The 18749-nt window shown below is 28.1% G+C and overlaps 1 protein-coding gene across 1 annotated transcript; it reads left to right on the top strand.

The window, feature by feature from the left end:
• The first annotated feature begins 213 nt into the window (after positions 1–213).
• On the top strand, positions 214–12907 carry LOC112679209 (fibulin-1-like). Its single transcript, XM_025548915.1, has 9 exons — positions 214–310; positions 474–639; positions 1356–1449; positions 4299–4473; positions 6261–6458; positions 8536–8658; positions 11268–11408; positions 12096–12296; positions 12375–12907. The coding sequence occupies exons 1-9, from the start codon at positions 250–252 to the stop codon at positions 12479–12481; spliced, it is 1266 nt and encodes a 421-aa protein (XP_025404700.1). The 5' UTR covers positions 214–249; the 3' UTR covers positions 12482–12907.
• The last annotated feature ends 5842 nt before the right edge of the window (positions 12908–18749 follow it).

Below are 18749 nucleotides of genomic sequence, written 5' to 3'. Positions count from 1 at the left end.
TTGTTGTTTTATTTTTTGTACAGTTATTTGTACATTAGAATTGAACGTATACAGTCACGTATTAATCTCCGAATCGTTTGTCAAACGTGATGTTGTAGACATAAGTGTCTCGTCGGAACATTCAATAATCACTGCTCATTTTATAATTAATATTATTATTACTTATTTGTATTTCACAAAAAATAATAAAAAAAATATTTAAAAAAAAAAAAAATCTCGGTTTAAAATTGTTTCGAAAATCAATTTAAAATGGAGAAAATTTTAACAATAATAGTTTTTTCTTTAATTGTCAACTACTCCCTTGCAGCTGGTAAGTAATTTTGTGTATATAGGTATTCAATTACAGTTATACTATTCACCAGAAGCTTAATTACTTTTATTTTACGATCAACTCCTGATAAACCTATAAATGGGTTTATTTTTAACAATATATTATTGTATTTAACACAGTTTTTATGGCGTGTACATTTTAGACAATTTGGAAAATACGTTAAACCACTGTTGTAACATAGGAAAATCATGGAGCACGGACAAAAAATCTTGCAATATTACCTTGTCATTTCCTATGTTCAGTGTCGCTTCTGAACACAATGACATGTGTTTAAATACAGTTGGAGCTTGTTGTTTGGACTCATTAAGGTAGATCTTATTTTTCCACATGTGCGATATTTTATAATATTCTACATATTATAATACCAGCTTTGTTTTTCATAATTATCACTTTCAAATTCGTTTAAGCGAAGTTATAATAAATGCTGTTATTGTATCTAATAAATATTAATACTACAATATTGTTATATGATGAAACATAAAAGCTTCAAAGCGTAACTCCACACATATATTAACAGTTTGACATTAATGGTTATTTCACAAGAAAATAACTGAAATTAATATAAATAATTCAATGATTTAGATACAGCAATTAATTTCTGATACACTAATATACAGTTTTAAATTTTTAAAACATTGATTCATATAACTAACATATGATTTAAAAGTAGATTTATTGGTCAGATCAGTATACTTTAGTGTTACTGTTATATTTCCTGTATGATATTTGAAAAAAAAAAAATGTTAAACAAATTATTTAATGAAATAATATTATTATAAAATATATTTTATTATAATAAATTGTTATTATAATAATTATATACATTGTAATGTCATATGATTAATAAAAAACTCGGATGTATATAACTACTGGCACAAGTAACTAGTAGTACATAAGTTTTACAAGAAAGAATGTCTAATTTATTAAAAAAAAAAGAAAATTTATTTTTCAATTCGATTAATGAATAAAACGTATTTTTTAAACAATTTAAATTTATATCGAATAATCTATTGATAAATTACAGAGAAATGCGATGTAATGAAGGCAAACAGATGGCGTTAGAAAATAAAACGTGCAATGAAAAAACTCAAAAAGGAAAAAATCAAGTAGATTCCATGGTACGTACCATAATATTATTTTAGTTCTACCTGATATACCTATATTAAAGTATATTTATTAGTTGATATTTTTGTTTGGAACTCGATGAGTAACACCCAGAAATATTTTAAATTTATAAAATCATGTATTATACATGAATAAAATATAGAATTTGTTTTATAATATAAATAATTGTCCCTCAAACAAATCTGCAGGCATTCACATTATTAATACATGTACACAAATTCAATTAAATAGTTTAAATTTTATATAAATTATCTGTCTTTAGTACAATACACTTCTAAAATATCTTCATTATTGAATGAGTTAACAATATCCCTGGAATTTGTAAAACGCAGTCTTGTAGTATACTGGTTCATAACTAATTTTTGTTACCTACGTCTCACAGAAGATAACAATTTCTCACAAATGGCTGAGCTTATGTGAATACATATTGCCACTTGTAGTATTTTATAAAAACTAAGATAAAAATGTTTTTCTTTCACTTAACTAAAATAATTTTTATCTAAATCAAGTTTAATAATTTTCATGCAGTTTTTTGCTTCAACAATTTCTTGAGTTATAGCATGAATATCTATTATTAATACATCCTAAAAAATATTAAATATTAAAATAAATTTGTTTAGAATATTGAAAAATTAAGTATTGTAAAACAATAATTATTTCGTGTGATGTGATTATAGACATAGATGATTAGATTTTATCTCAATCTCAAAAACAAAATTCTGAGATTCATTATTTTTAATCTGAGATAGCTATGGGAATATTTATGATGGCTAAGCCCTTCTAGTTGTACCTATGATATTCGATATTTATTTAATTCGTGTGCTGACCAAAAATGCGAATAGAGGAATACGTGTTTTTTTTTATCTAAATTCTCAGCGGTACTTTTATACGTATCTTAATCTAATATATGTAGCTATCTTTATAGATTCGAATGATTCAATGGATTAAGATTTTGGTGATCTTACTAATGATGAAAATACAAATTACTTATTCTAATGGCTATGCCAATACATTTGTCTAAGTATAAGTATAGTAATTTCGGTGACTTTTGTTATTGTTTAAAAAATATTTTCTCGTGAGCAGTGCTGGATTACCTATTAGGCGGAGTAGGTAACTATATTTTTTTATTTAATAATACCTGTATTTTATCTACGGAACAATAATCATTATGAAATATAATAAATATTAAGTTGTATGTGTTATATGCAGTAATAATAATAAAATTATTTTGAATAAAATATAATTAATATAATAATTAATTAATTTTTTTTGCAAAAAAAATGTAATAAACATGATTTTATTTATTAGAACTAGTTGGTTATTATTAAAGCTGTTTATTTTAATTATTGGATAGTAATATTAAAGATGTATGTAAAAAAATAATTTTGTAGGGCCCAAAATTGTAAATGCCTAAGGACCCACAAATGTTTAATTCGGCACTGCTCGTGAGATTGAATAGTAAATGATTTATCCACATCGGAGAAATAGTTTTTTCGCTTAAAACATTTGTAAACCAATAGTACTTTAAAATTACAATTAATTTTAAGTATCTAATTTAAATGAAAGAGTGAATATATTTTGTTGTTTTTTTCGCAAAAAGTTATAAAAGATTTTGAAATAAATTTTTTCATCAATAAATTACTAAATCTTGAAAATGATCATTAAATATGCATATTTGTATGAAAATATTATAATTGATTTTAGTTCTTCATATTTTCTGAGTGGCACTCAGAGTATGTTTTTTTAAAATACTATAAGAAGTTGTTTTGAATTTTAAATAAAAATAATAATTAGACGTATAAAACTTATAATGCACAAAAACGATAAACCTACGTATAATAATAATAATAAAAAAATGAAAAATTTTGCGAATACTTAGAAACACAAAACTAAATGAATATAATTTGATATGATTGATAAAACGGATTAGTAGCCAGATTAACATTCCATAGTATTCAAAGAAGCAAAAGGTACAAAAGCCTTCAGTATATTGTATTATAATTATGTTACTGTTATCTGCGTCGAACAATGGCCAACAGCGGAAATTAATTTAATTTTAACCTCCGGTACCTACTATCAAAGTAGTTCAAAAAATTGTTTGCATACGATCGTTATCGACCTATTATTTTAAAATTGAAGATTATGCAGATGATAATGAAATAGTGTAATAGACATAAATTCGTTTAGTACATTAATGAAATAACATATGAACAATTAAATCGTTCGTCAGCGTTAGATACGATTAACTGTTATATTCGTCATGCTTTGTAAATGTAATAGTATTATAATATTATGGAATATGTATATATAATAATTTTTTAAATCAATAGTAAGGTTTATTTTAATCTTTTGGACGTGCAGTGACTGAGAATATTAACGAATGTAATAATTACAAAATTATTTTTATGCGATCCTCTAAAAATGTATTAGAACAGCTTATTGTATATTACTTCTTTTGTAATAATATTTATAATTCGTCATAATTGTCAAACTATTCTCTATATTTAATTTTTGAAAATCAAGTCGAAATATTAATACTGAAACATTAAATTTAACGAGTAAAACGATGTTGACCGGTATTAGAAAAATTGACCGGATAGCCTTTTTACTAGTAAATTTTTAAATTTAATTTAAATACACATGGACAATAATAATATTACATTATACAGCTGTAGAAATAATAATTAATATTTTTACGACTCTGAGACACATTCTAAATAACAATTAGCTTTCTATATTTAAATATCTATTCGCAGGGTTTTATATTTTAAATTGTTTTTGAAATATACATGTGAATAAACTCAAATTGTCGTGTATACTTATAATTTGTTACTATAAATAGATGTGTTGTGAAATATGCAAAATTGGAATTACTGTTGGTACAACAAAAACGATATGTGGGCCAACGCCAATATTGTTCGGCAATCATCAATGGGGTGAAGTATATCAGTCATGCTGCAGTGCTCCTAAAGCAAAATTAATTCCGACAGAAATTATAGAAAACTATAACATCGCTGGTCAGTTCATTTTGTATATTTTTCGTTAAACTCGCATTGGAATGTGTTATTTTTAACTTTAATATCCACAGGTATCTAGAAAGAAAAAACATAATTTCTCATAAATAATAAATATAAATAAAAATAATACTTATTTTTAAGTTTACAAATTTTAAACTTTAAAAAAAAATATTTCATAACTTTTGATTAACGTGAAATTATTGTACTAGATGCATTAATAATTATTAATTATTTATGAGCTAGATAGGTTACAATACAATAAAAAAGTAAATAATATGGTTAAAGTACAGGTTAAAAGTTACATTGTAAATTGTAAACATTTAATTTAATATTTTTATATCTAATAATATTATATAATAAGGAACAGAAAATAATTTTTAGTTCAGGTCAGGAATGAAGAAATAAGGATTTTAAAATATTTGAATATTTTTTACTGCTGGACACATATTTTATTCTTATTCTTATCGACATGATAAACCAATGATTTCCAATAAAGCTTTTTTTGTAATCAATTTTCGAGATGAAAATAATATAAAATGTAAATTTGTATGTTTATTATAATATATGCTCATAAATTATTAATTTATCAGGGATGCATATTGTATTTTTGTTGCAGTATTGATTTAATTCGGATTAAATAACCTCTATAGAGCGATTATATATCAATGTCAAATATTTTTTGATGATAAATGTTAGGTTAAGTTTGTTTTTAGAGTTGTATTATAAGTTTTTAATAATTCATCTAATCGCAAACGTTTTATATAATATAATTACAATATAAATTGACTTAAGCATTGCAAATTTATCCACATTTTTTGAATCATTTATGATATTTTTATTTCAGCAGATATTTGATAGTGAAAACTTTTTTTTCTGCATTTATTAAAATTCTTTTATTTATTATTGAAAAAATATAGTTTTAAATCGAACGCAATTTTATTTTATTTTCAATGTATTCTTTGAAAAATTATTCTATTATGTGAATCGATCCTTTTTTTCACGGTCAGTAATGTGGATATGATATAAAAGTCGTTTTGTATTGTTGTGACTTTTTATTTAATTAGATATACAACTTGTTTAATAGATCACATAATAACTTGAGATTTAATAATAATTCAAGGATAATGACCAAACGTTAATATAGCGCTTTGCTGTTTTTACATTTATAGACGTAAATTATAAGAAGGTCAAGGAGTCTAGCTCTTTTAAAATCAATGACACGTACACGCATTTTTAGTGGCAGGGGATTTAGTATAACATTAAAATAAACCAAAATCTCTTTTTATTACCATTTTTTCAAAATTAAAATAAAAACTTCCTAATTTCTTAAAAAAATATCTAGTTATTAACTTTTATTTTTTATTGAAGGTATTTAATGCGTTACGTACCTGTATATCATTTTTTTTTTTTTGTAAATTGAACAGAATTAAATAATTTACACAGAGCAATTGTATAAATATTAATGTACTCGAATAATATATTCTTATACCATATTTTTTTTTTATAAATTATCCTCAAACTCAATTTAATGTATACGTAAATAGAATATTTTTTCCATTTATTTCCTTTCATATTCAATGGCACTGAGTTGTTTGTACATTTAAAAGATTCAATTAAAATAAACTTCATTGAGTGTAACAATCAACGGATTGTGTATTATGTTTAATACTTGAATTCCACTAAAGCATTATCTGCCTCACATGTTGTATACAAATCCATATTCCCATGTTAAACTATACGCGTATTATATTCCGTCACGGGCACTCGATCGAATCGCATTTTTTCAGGCGTAAATCAATGCAACGACGGGACACATAATTGCGCACCAAAGGACAAGTGTGTCAGTACACCGCACGGATTTGAATGTCGTCCTCGTAAATTGCCGATCCCGTTGTCAATATCTCCTGAAAATTTGATCCGGCCTAGAAAGAAACCGAACTGCGAAGCCGGACACACCTACGACTTTACTGAGCAAAGGTGTAAAGGTAACGTTAACAGCTATAACAATTATTCAAATATAAACGCGTCTAGAAATATACACGTTTTTAACTATACAGTCTTATTTGAAAACAAATTTTAACGCTACCCTGTGTAAAAAAAATAATAATATTAAGTTGATGTCACAGAGCGTAATTTAATTCTTAATCAGAATAGACAACGTCCATAACCATAACACTGTCAGGTTTTATCCAAATGAAAACAATAGACGTTATGGTCGACCGAAGAGTTTAAATTTATTTTAAATTTGATTTAATTGTAAAATTATACATAAAAATGAAAATTGTAATATCATAAATTTACCTGGGAATAAAAATGGTGTTTCGATAATTAACAGTATTGTACTAGTTATGGAATATTCGTTCAGTAAAACATCGACTGAAAAAACTAAACCAAAAGAAAGGAGGAAGATGAGTTTTTTATAAACTACATACGAACCGGTGTAGGGTTTCACTCTTAAAATGTTTTGCGATTCGTATATAGCTATTTATAATGGACATATATAAATATAGCGTATAATAAAACGATATGATGTGTTTATTTATTTAAGTGCATTTAACATGTTTAACCCCAATACGTCTCCGTATTTATCAAACTTTATATGGGTACGTTAAATATGCGTTTAACACGTTTAACCCAAATACGTCTCCATGTTTATCAAACATTATATGGGTACGCTATTTGTTCACCTACGAGTACGAAAACATAGGATTAAAGCGGTCTCAAACTTTACGGAACACCTACACTTTTAAAGGCGGCACCCGTTTCGCCCAAAATTAATCTTTCCTGTTTCGACCAAAGCCATTTTAGTCGTTTTCAAATTAAGTTGGCAATGGTTTTTAAATAATATAATACATATGCTATTATTAATTTTTATTATTATTATTATTTTAACTATTTTTAAAAAAAGTCATAGGAAAAGTTTTTATAGAATACATATTTAAATTTAATTATACATTATTACAGTTATAGTAAAAAAAAAGCATTAAACAATTTACAATTTACATTTTATTATTTTTTACTAAAATTCACTAAAAGTCATAAAAAAAAAAATACATTTACAAAAATTATCATTTTTTAAAATTTCCACACATGCTTTTTATAAACTCATACCTCGTAATTTCGCCAGATCTATAGAAAAGTATACGTTTTTCATTATATTCCTGTCTTTCCTTCGTTTTTTTTATCTTTAGTTTTTTTTTAGGAATTTCAACACTATTAATTTTGATATAATTTTCTGTCTGGATGTCATTGAGTATAATATTTAACCAGCTTATTGTTGACGGGGAATTTGAATAAAAATTATTTTTGAAATACGAGTGAAATGATTCACACGCATTTGTTATGAGCTGTAAACTTGCTGAATTGCATGCCCATAATGTTGGATTCAAAACACTGTCCTCAGAAATATAGTATGGTAGAAACGGGTATCTGGGCGAAACGGGATGCGGCCACTTTTAAAATGTTTAAAACTTTCTGGTGGATACAAGACATAAATCGTTCATTAAATAATTAAAAGTTAATAACAATATTGTTCTTAGCGCACTAAAATTATCAAAATTAATAACTTACGAAAAACGTGGCCATTTAAAATAGTAAACAACAACACAATGGTCGCAATGAATGTGTTTACATTGTTGTATGCAATTATAATAAAAATGAAATCACAATAATAATTATTGTAATAATATATTTAAATGGCATAGTTAAATGTGTAATCTAGTAGACGCGTTAATTATTGGTTTTAAAGTATAATAATCAGCTTATTTAAATACATTTTTTACAAATCACGTCTGTCTGGGATTATTTCGCTTGGTAATGGATACTATTTACTAGTAATCGATCTGATAAAAAATATTCCTTGTATTAAAAGATAATAAATGTAATTTCTTGTATTTTATAATTATTAAATTCTAAATAACTAATTGATTATTACAATTTATTTTTATAGAACAACTGACATAGTATATTATTATATAATATAATATTTTAAACTTCTATGTTCAATTTTATTATTTATTTAGATGTCAATTGATTGATAATTGTAATTATATTTTTTTAAAGATATCGACGAATGTATACAACAGCCATGTGATATCAACGAACAGTGTCAAAATACAATTGGCAGTTTTAAATGTTTTTGTAAAAATGGTTTTCAATTAGACAACGTAACCAACGCTTGCACAGGTAATATTTCATGTCTAATATGTTAATATTACTTAAAAAAATATTAATATAAGAATTAATTGTTTTTTAAGTAAAATAATGGGCTTGAAACGTTACTTTAGAAAAGTCTTACCAAAATAAACTATTGTAATAAAATACAACCATGCCATTAACAGCTATATCCATTAACTACTAAACATTTATTAATAACAACAATAATATAAACAATATTCAACAACATATAGTTTAATTATTTTACGGGGAATTTAATTTATACAATAATATCCATATTATAATTATCGTAGTTAGTTGTTGAACATATTTTGAGAAAATATTATCTTAGAGTTCTGGGAAGGATAAATAATTCCAGTGAAAGGATTCAACAACTTCAGTATATTATCATAATAGCCGTTAATTATTTATGAAAAATTGCCATTAAATCATTCACCACTGTACACTACACTGATCTAGGTCAAATTATTTTTTATTTAAGAAGTATCAAGAAGGATAAAATTTAGAACGCCAAGATATTCAACTTAACCGTTCGATTTTATTTTGTAACCCTAAAATTGATTGTATATTATTACGTTCGTTAAAAATTAAATTACAAAAGATCAAAAGGGTTTTGTAGTTTAAAATTAATGGAATACTTTGTATGATTGGAATTTATAAAGAAAAAATAAATCTCTATAGTTCGTAGAACATCTAAAGAAACGAACTGAATTGATAATGAAAAATAATTAAGAATTTATATTTGCATTTTTAAATAAATTTAAAAACTACATCAATCAATAGATGAACGATGAAAAATAATAATATTTTAATCGAAGTATTACTAATAATTCTATGAGTATTAAAAATAGGTAGGTATAGTACATATATAATAGCACATTACATACGTTAGACTTCACTTGGGAACTAATAGAATTTATCTAATAATAACATCAGTGTTTAGAGTGAGAAAAATGTTGTGGGGCAGTGGTGTAGCCAGGAGTGGGACTGGGGGGCTGCATTCCTTCCCGAAATATTAGAAATATTAAGAAAATTCAAAAATTATTTTAATGATCCAAAAAAGTCGTTACAAAAGTCTTGGAAAAATTGATCAGCCCCCCCCCCCCCCAAAAAAAAATACCTATGCCTATGCCCTGTTGTGGGGGGGGGGGGCTGTATTCATCAAAAATTGATGAGCGTTCCTCTAACTAATTCTAAATCATACCAACTTTTTTTAGGAAACCTTTGAGGTCAAGCCTCTTCTGTTACACATATATGTTCATAAAAACTTTATTTTCACAGGATGTAAAAACAAATTTCCCCCAATGAAAAATTATTCTATACTTAATCCTGTTCAGCAAAAATAAATTGAACTACATAGTAGGTAATGTTTAAAAAACTTAACTTAAACTTAACAAAACTAAAAATAAACAATTATTAACCTTGCTAGTTGTTGGTCAACGTAGACAGTAATCAATATGTACATTGCACATAAGGGATGTACTATCTATAAAATAGTGTCTATCCTCTATCACAATTTAATATTTATACTATTTATAGTTATTCTATTCTGTTTATATTTATTCTAAATAATAGTCGATATCACTATCACTTTGATTTTAGAGCTGTGGGTAATAACCGCTCGGGGATCATCTATAATTAGACACAGCGTCAATTAATTTAACCTATGGTGTACATTATCTACCATTTTTGCTTATCGTTATACCTACATATTATTTCTTATTTCCACTTGTTCAAATTAATCAAGAATATAAATTTCATGTAATATTGTAATATTATAATAAGTATTGTATATTCAATATTGTATTTTAGTGACCAATGCCATTAAGCGTTCACCCGGACTTTTGGCGACTTAAATTAAAGAGGACGCATAATCTTACCTTAAATAAGAAGGGGGACTCTGTCTCCCTCCACCCCTCTTAAACCACTGAGTAACATAGAGATTTAAACAGTTGTGATGCCAAATGAGAAAATAAATGTATTTTTAGAGGCTTATAATATATATATATATACTTTATATTTATATTCTACGACTTATGAGAAATAAAGAAAAGTATGGGTTCAAAATGGACTTCTTAATTTGATAAACTGCGAACTTTTCTTGTTGCTTGTTGTATACTATAACTAACATAAACATCTAGATTACATTTTATAGAAATATAAACTGTTAGACAATTATTTAAAATATACCAATCCACCATTGAAATTGTGCCGCACGAGTCAAAAACAGTAATTCGAAGAAAAAATCTCAGACGAATCGATCGACTTAATAATGTTAGTGGCGTCGGGTTTTAGCAAAATATTGTAGAATGATTGACATGCATACCATAGTATAAAAACGGAGAAAACTTAACAACGCTATAGCTACATCGAAATACATAGTAAAATAGTATTGGAAAGATTTCTATATGGCAATTTTTATCCAAACGTTTAAATAAAGATTTGTCCACATCCAATATAAATATATCTGTCCGCTGACAGTGACGAATTTTCGATAGACGCATATAAAAGGATTCTAAAAAAAAAAAAAAATTAAATTTTCATGTCTTGTTGACAATTATTATTTATATTGTATTCTAATCGCACGATAGTCACGTTGACTTTATTTTGTGTTCCAGATATCAACGAGTGTCAGTTGAATTTGCACACGTGTCAAGAATTTCAACGATGTGACAACACGGTCGGTTCGTATCAATGCGTCCGTTTCACCGGATGTGGAACAGGGTACACGCTCGACGTCGAATCCTCTTTGTGCAAAGGTTAATATTATCATGGTCAATAGCGTTACGATAATAATACTGTTGTTGCGACACACAATGATTTGTAAAATAATGGGGCAATATCATTCGTGTTAGATGGGATGGGTAATAAACAATAATGCATTACGAAAATCACTCGGAGCATGCACGATGCATTTATATCGGTTCATGCAAAAAACCTGATTATACATGAAATACGTTGATATATCCGGTTTTTCGTTCATGCTTTATGGGGTAGCTAAAGAAAAGTTTTCATAGTAAAAAAAAAAAAAAAAACAAAGATTTGTGGTCTTAAAAAAGAGCGAGATTCCTGTGTAATCAATGTCGCGTGTAGACAATTTGCGCCCCGGGACAAAAACAAATTGGTGCCCCTTACAGGGGTTTAGAATTAGGGAGATAGATCCTTCATGAGCTCTTATGATTTTGAACTAAGCAAAGAATGCATTGGTTTTATAATGATGCGAGTTATTTTATCAAGAATATATATTTTTATAATTTAGTGAAAATCCCCCCCTCCTCTCTAAAGAATGATCCGTAAGGTAGACGGTTTAAATCCATCACACGATCATATCGCACCTGGTGTTCATATTTCTTTATTTAATCCAATCCTGAACCCGACCGGATCACGCAGTTTATTATCATAATCGTTACTATAATTTTTTTTACATTTTTTTTTACTGTCTGTAGACGACGATGAATGCGCGCTAAAGACCGACACTTGCAGCGATTTGGGCCCCGAATGGGTGTGCAGAAACACAGTGGGGTCGTTTCGGTGCGAGGAGAAAAAACGGTGCACAGGACCCGATTGCGGGGCCCGAAACGGTACCAATCAGACGGCCGTGAAATGCCTTCGCGGTTACGAAGTGGACCCCAACAACAAATGCATAGGTATACGCGTGTACCCAGGACCCGATGATATAACGTTTCAAAACCGTTTGGGTTATGGTTTTTTTTTTTTTTTCACAGACATCAACGAGTGCAGATCACCCACGCGGTGTTCAAAGAACGAAGTGTGCCACAACACGAACGGAAGCTATTATTGTCTGCCTAAGTCGAAGCAATTCCCGCGGTAAACACCGAAACGAAAAACAGATTTGCGATTATAGGTTTTTTTTCTCTCTCTTTTTTTTAAACCGATTCATACGTTTGCGCTATACGTCATACAATCATGACTCATTCGGTTCGTGTTTTCCAACACGTAGCGTTGTATTTAAACGTATTTTAACCTGGTAATATTTATTTCAATAGAATATGATTTTTCATCTATTATTTATTAATTATACGTAGATTTTGCGTCGTTCCTTTTTTTATTGAATTAAATTTTAGAGTTATGTATTGTCTTACACGAAAATACCAATATTTTTGATGGAAAGAATCGATATATGCTGTGACGTTGTATACTTAAGTATTTATCTCTGAAATCGATAAAAAACATGCATTATCTAAAGCTTACTACTGCTTTAGTGATATCGGTGTAATATATGTGTTGTATAATTTAATTTGTCTTTTTATTTGTATTTCATGTAATAAACATTAATTAATTTACTTTTTCCAGTTTTAAATATTTGACTTCTAAAAGTTTAAGTATTTTCGTCCGCCTACAAAAGTGGTAACTGTGAATATTTTACAACCAGAATTTCAGTTCATCCTTTCAGAAAAAGGTTCAGGTTCAAGATTAATCGCTTTAAATAATAAAGCAACAACTGCATATGTTATACCACTACTTACGGTTACAGCTAAATTGTCAGATTAAAATCAATTGAAAATTAAAACAAAATTCCGCGAATGATTTATTCTAACTGCATAAGACGAGTATGTACTATCGATTCTATAAATATAATCCCCGATATTTTGTTCGGCTATCTGACAAGGAACACATCGATTTAACAATGTATTTGTTGTAATCGAATTTCACGGCTGAGAGCCGCAAGAGTTAAAAACGTGTGATCCATTAAATATATAATTTATACATTTTCGTAGTATCTCGCCATTTTTAGAAATCAAGTTGAATGTCTTTCGGTAAACGTTTATGTTAGGGATGGAATAGTTCTACCGTAAATAATTCGAATATTTAAATTTTTGAAGTATACAATATACGAATATTAGTATTTAATAATACAATACAATATCTAACGAAAACTATTCGATTGCGTTTTCGCGTTATACCCCCATAAAACGTTCAACAATAACATTGTATAGGTATGCGGTACACATGGGTCGGCGGGAAGTGGATTCGTCGCCAGCAATATTGACAACACGAGTAAATTGTCTATTAGACGGATCAATTAAAATGCAAAAAAATAAAAAATAATTATGCAAAGTTAATCATTAATAAGTTATTGATAGTAATAATATATTAGTTAGAACAAAAAAATAATTAACCAATAAATGGTATCAGGGGTGGATCTAGGGGGGGTTCAGGGGGTCAGCTGACCCACAGTTAATATTTGTTGACAAAATTTGCCTCTTGGAAATGTTTTTCTCTTTTTAGACCTTGATTTGGACAATAGGACAGTTACTTGAAAAATGAATGCCATGTATAATCAAAATTTAAAATTTTCAATTCATAATTTATACTTTAAATTATATTGTTTAAGTAGAAAGTTAAGTAAATCATATTTTATTCCGTATGTTGCGCTGATAAAATTAGATTATATTTATTAATCGTAAATATGTCATTATCGGTGGTATCACTAATTCTAAAATGTAATATAAATATACTTATAAACATTTATGAGCATATTGTATGTTTTTTTTTTTTTTACAAGATATTCATTTCTAATTCAGTTTCATCCCTAATAAATGGCCTCTTGAAATGGCTTGACCCACAGTTCCCCGACTCTGGATCCGCCTCTGAATGGTATACACATTGATATGCAAAAAAAAAAAAAAAAATATAAATTGTGCATAATGGGTACATCATAAATAAATTATTAATAATAATAATTAGGTCAGAGGACTTGTAGCATATGCATTTTTCTTTTCTACAGTCACAACGATAGCAGAGGGCGGCACTTTTTCGAACACTCAAGAATTATCTACGGTAAAACTATTGAACTTCGAATATTCCAATAATTATTTGATTATTCGAATATGCGTTACATCCTCAGTTTCTATATTTTCCTATTACAAAACATGTAATTTTTCGGACTGCAAGCGATTCGTCATTTCATCGTACACATAATTTTGGTTTTAAAGGCGATGAAAATCAAATAGGCAGATAACTGGTCTCCATTGATATTAAAACACGCAGTACGTACCCACGACCAGGAAGTTTGTGAACCCTGGATTTCGAATAGGGGTTCGCAAACATAAACATTTTTAACAATCAAATACAACAATAAACGACAGCGTATGGTGATGGTGCGCGGGGTAAATGCGAATTGGATTGATCGTAATAACGTGTTACAATCGTAACAAATCGCTAAACCGTCTGCACGACCGCGATCGTTGGAAATAAAATACAATGCGTACACTCGTTACTCCTGCATCGAAATTTCATAAGAAAAGAAAATTTAAATTGTCTTTCTTTTGTCATCGTGAAAACCGTGGAAAAAATAATACTTTTGTCTAATTCTCTTTTTAATTTTAAAGCCAAAAATACAATAAAATTCCAATAAATACGTGGCGGTATCGTCGTTATCGCCACCAAGGTTTACAGACGCGGCAGTGAACGAATGTTTCGTGAAACGATTTATTTCGTTATTTTTAGCATTATTCGTATCTCGTTAGTGTACCTTGTCGTAAGACGTCGATGGTATTAATTCTGCTCTGGAAGACGGGCGTATTCATTGTTTGCAGTAGACAAAAAAATCGCTTGTAGAAATTATTTATTTTGATGCAGAAGAGATATTAAATCGGTTTGCAAAACAATCAGATCTATTTATTACAAATTTGATTAATTTTTTATGTTATATAAATACAGTAGTAGTACATTTAAAAATTGATGTTGCATTTTGGATGATTAAGTTAATTTGCATCTGTATAGGTACCTAGAACAATGGTACGGTTATGGTATTCAATTCGAATTCTTAAAAGTTATTTAATAGATTCATATTAAAATTAACCCAAAATGATACTGGATACGGCCATGGTCCGTAAACACACAGAGTTCTGTTTCAGGTGCGGCCGAGCGCAGACGTCTGGAACAAGGGAGCAAAGGTATGTTGTCTTGCACGATCGGTCATAAGTTTATATTTACAAATTTTTAGAGCGAAAAGAGAAAATCTGCAAAAATTTACATTTTCAACTTGGTGATCTATCTAATAGGTTATAATATTGCAGCGCGATATAGAGTCTGCATGCCAAAGCAATTTTATAGTCATATAAATCTAATATAAGACGTAGGAACAATTTATAGTATTCTGAGAATAACAGCCCGATAAACGATAAAATATTATGGGAAAAATTAATAGAACAGGATGCAAGCGATTTATAAATTTACTGAATTCTCTATCTATATTTTTTAATTTAAAAAAAAAAAAAAATGTTAAAAATAAATTACATTCGCGTATCGAAGTTTAAGCTCTATTGTTCTTATCATACGATTAATATTTAAATCGTATTAGGATATTAACTGTATAATGGTTTATATTTTCCTTTTTATTGGAGACCACTGAAACTATTATCAAACGTGTTTTAAATGTTTTTAATGTTTACGGAAATGTAAGTTATTAAGTCACACGCGGTTAAAGAAATAATCAAAACTCAAAATTAACAGCTTCATTAATAAATATTATGTATAATACATTTTTACACCATGAGAAGGAATAAACTTTCATTGAGGTATGGGTTGTTCAATAATTGGTAGTAATATAATATAATTGAAATAAATCCACTTTAAAATAGTAATAATCACCTTATATTTTATTTGTTAAGTGTATATTTTATTAAAAAGTTAAAAATTAGTAATTAATAAGTAAATATCCGTAAAAAAAATTTAAAATTGTCCTAATTTTATTTTTATTAGAAAATAAATTATTATATTATTATTTATAGTATTTTATATCGAGACCATGGTAATTTTTAAAATTAAAATATAGTAGTTTTTTTTGCAATATTTGAACTTTGAATACAACTAATACGAATCCATCGTCAAAATACTCATTCGTTTCGCTGGGATATCTATCGAACCGATTCAAATCGATTTTATATCAACCCGTCACGAATGCCTATTGTCTTAATGTTCTATGTTTACAATAATTTGATCGATACGTTTGTGCAGGTATGAATCATGTGAACACAACGGTAGTACGAAAGGAAAAGCCGAACACAAACAATTGTATTTTTATTAACAAGTATAATATGTATTTATTTTTTCAAGTTATTTTACGACCATATTGGCATAATGAACATCATATCATTATTTAGTACCTTAAATAGTAATACATAATATATGAGTAGTTTAAAACTAAAATGGACGTTGGCCAAATGTTACACGTTTACAGGTAACTGACAAAATGTTAACATAAAAACAGGGATTCCAGTCTGTGCTAGAAAATCAACTTCTATGCACTATAATATATTTAAGCTTCAAAAGGTTTTCCATAAATATTCGTTCGAACTAGTATATTATTACTGTTAAGGCACTCTGAAAACATTAAAAAAAATTGTCTTTTCTCAAATTCGGTCGTATGGACTTTTGGCTCGCTAAAAACTTGTAACATGCACGTGTTCTCGGTATAAGCATTCAACAATATAAATTTCAAAAGGTATTATAATAATAATTATTGTTGTAAATATACATATTTTTTTTCTTCATACAAATATTTTGATGGAAAACCACATCGCGGAAAAAAAAATAAAATAAAAATTAAAAAAAATAGTGTTATCTTATACATTTCCAAAATGCATTTATATTATTTAAAATATATAACATTTTCATTATATTGTCTGTTTTGTGTGTATCGTTAAATAAATAATAATAAAAAAAAAAAATTAACAAAAAAAAAAAAAGAAAAACACGTATTACCTACGACAGTCGAGAAGAGTAATGATAATAATAATAATAATATGTTATAACTAGACTGCAAGCATATAACAACATACATAAAAAACAAACGCCATATTTTTAAAAGTTTTCATCGAAGTGTGTGTTGAAATATCATTTTCTCGATCTCTTAAATTCCTCGATTCAATTAAGTTTTGAAACTCGTGAAGAGTACATGTATATACAACGGTAAGTATTATTGCGTTTATCAGATGCACTTTTAGGATACCGTCGGGGTGGGGAGTTATAAACTGCTAACTTTATCATAATCAGAATCTTGTAAATCGTATAGAAAAAATCCGGACTTTCGGGAGGGGGTTGACTCCTAACATCACACCTTTGGTGCGCCACTAGCATTGGTGATACGCGTGGGTAGTCTGAGTCATGGCTAAAAATATAAATGACAACAAATACTCGAAGCGAAGGATTTTGGAAAGCAGACAGACACGAACACGCGCGTTCACGTCTTCACGTGTAATATTGAATTTTGTTATTAATAATTAATGGATTATATTATGTTTTATATAATTTAGATGAAGTACAATTTATTATCCTACGAATATATTCCGAAAATCTAGAATTATTTCACAGACCGTTTTAAAATGTCCTAAAAAAATGGTTATAACTTTGTAGTAGTAGTAGTAGTAGTAGTATTAGTAGTATATCTTAATTAATATCCTTATTATTATTATTATTTTTTTTTTTTAATTTAAGTTTTCATAAGTCATATATAAAATTTTTATCAACTAAAACTACGCGTCGAGCATAATAAAGTTTTAAATATTAATTATCAACGAATTATAGTGCTCGTATTTTGGGTAATACATCCGACCGGGCACGAGAAAACCAAAAGCGGACAACAACCGTCGTCCTTGGCGTGCAGGATAAATTACGGTTTCGCAGGATTTTCCGCGATGGGACATGCGGAACATCGAACGAAATCTCGGAGTGATTGAAAGACGACATCGAGCGGATGAGTTCGGCAAGCGGTTAGGCGGAAGAAAGTCGGCAAAACGATTTCTCTCCTGACGACACAGAGCCAGGTTCACATCACAGTATTCTATAAGCATGTATGTCAAATATAGGTCGGAACACTCGAACACGAAGGTAGTGTAATTGTTTCGATTTTCTTTTTTCGCGAAACATGAAACACGCACTTGAAAATATAATACATTATCTAGGCCGGGAAACAAAACAACACGGGAAACGTAGCGTCTCTGCGATCCTCCTAACCCCGTTCGACGAAAATTAAGCATTTTCCGAAAACAAAACAAACGCGTATAAGTACAATAATAATAATAATAGTAATAATAATAATAATAATAATAATAATAATAATAATAATAATAATA

This window comes from Sipha flava, unplaced genomic scaffold (genome assembly GCF_003268045.1).
Source record: "Sipha flava isolate LNK unplaced genomic scaffold, YSA_version1 132_pilon_pilon, whole genome shotgun sequence".
In the NCBI taxonomy this organism is placed as follows: domain Eukaryota; kingdom Metazoa; phylum Arthropoda; class Insecta; order Hemiptera; family Aphididae; genus Sipha; species Sipha flava.
The sequence above is the reverse complement of the archived record's forward strand: the minus strand, read 5'-3'. Positions and strand labels throughout refer to the sequence as shown.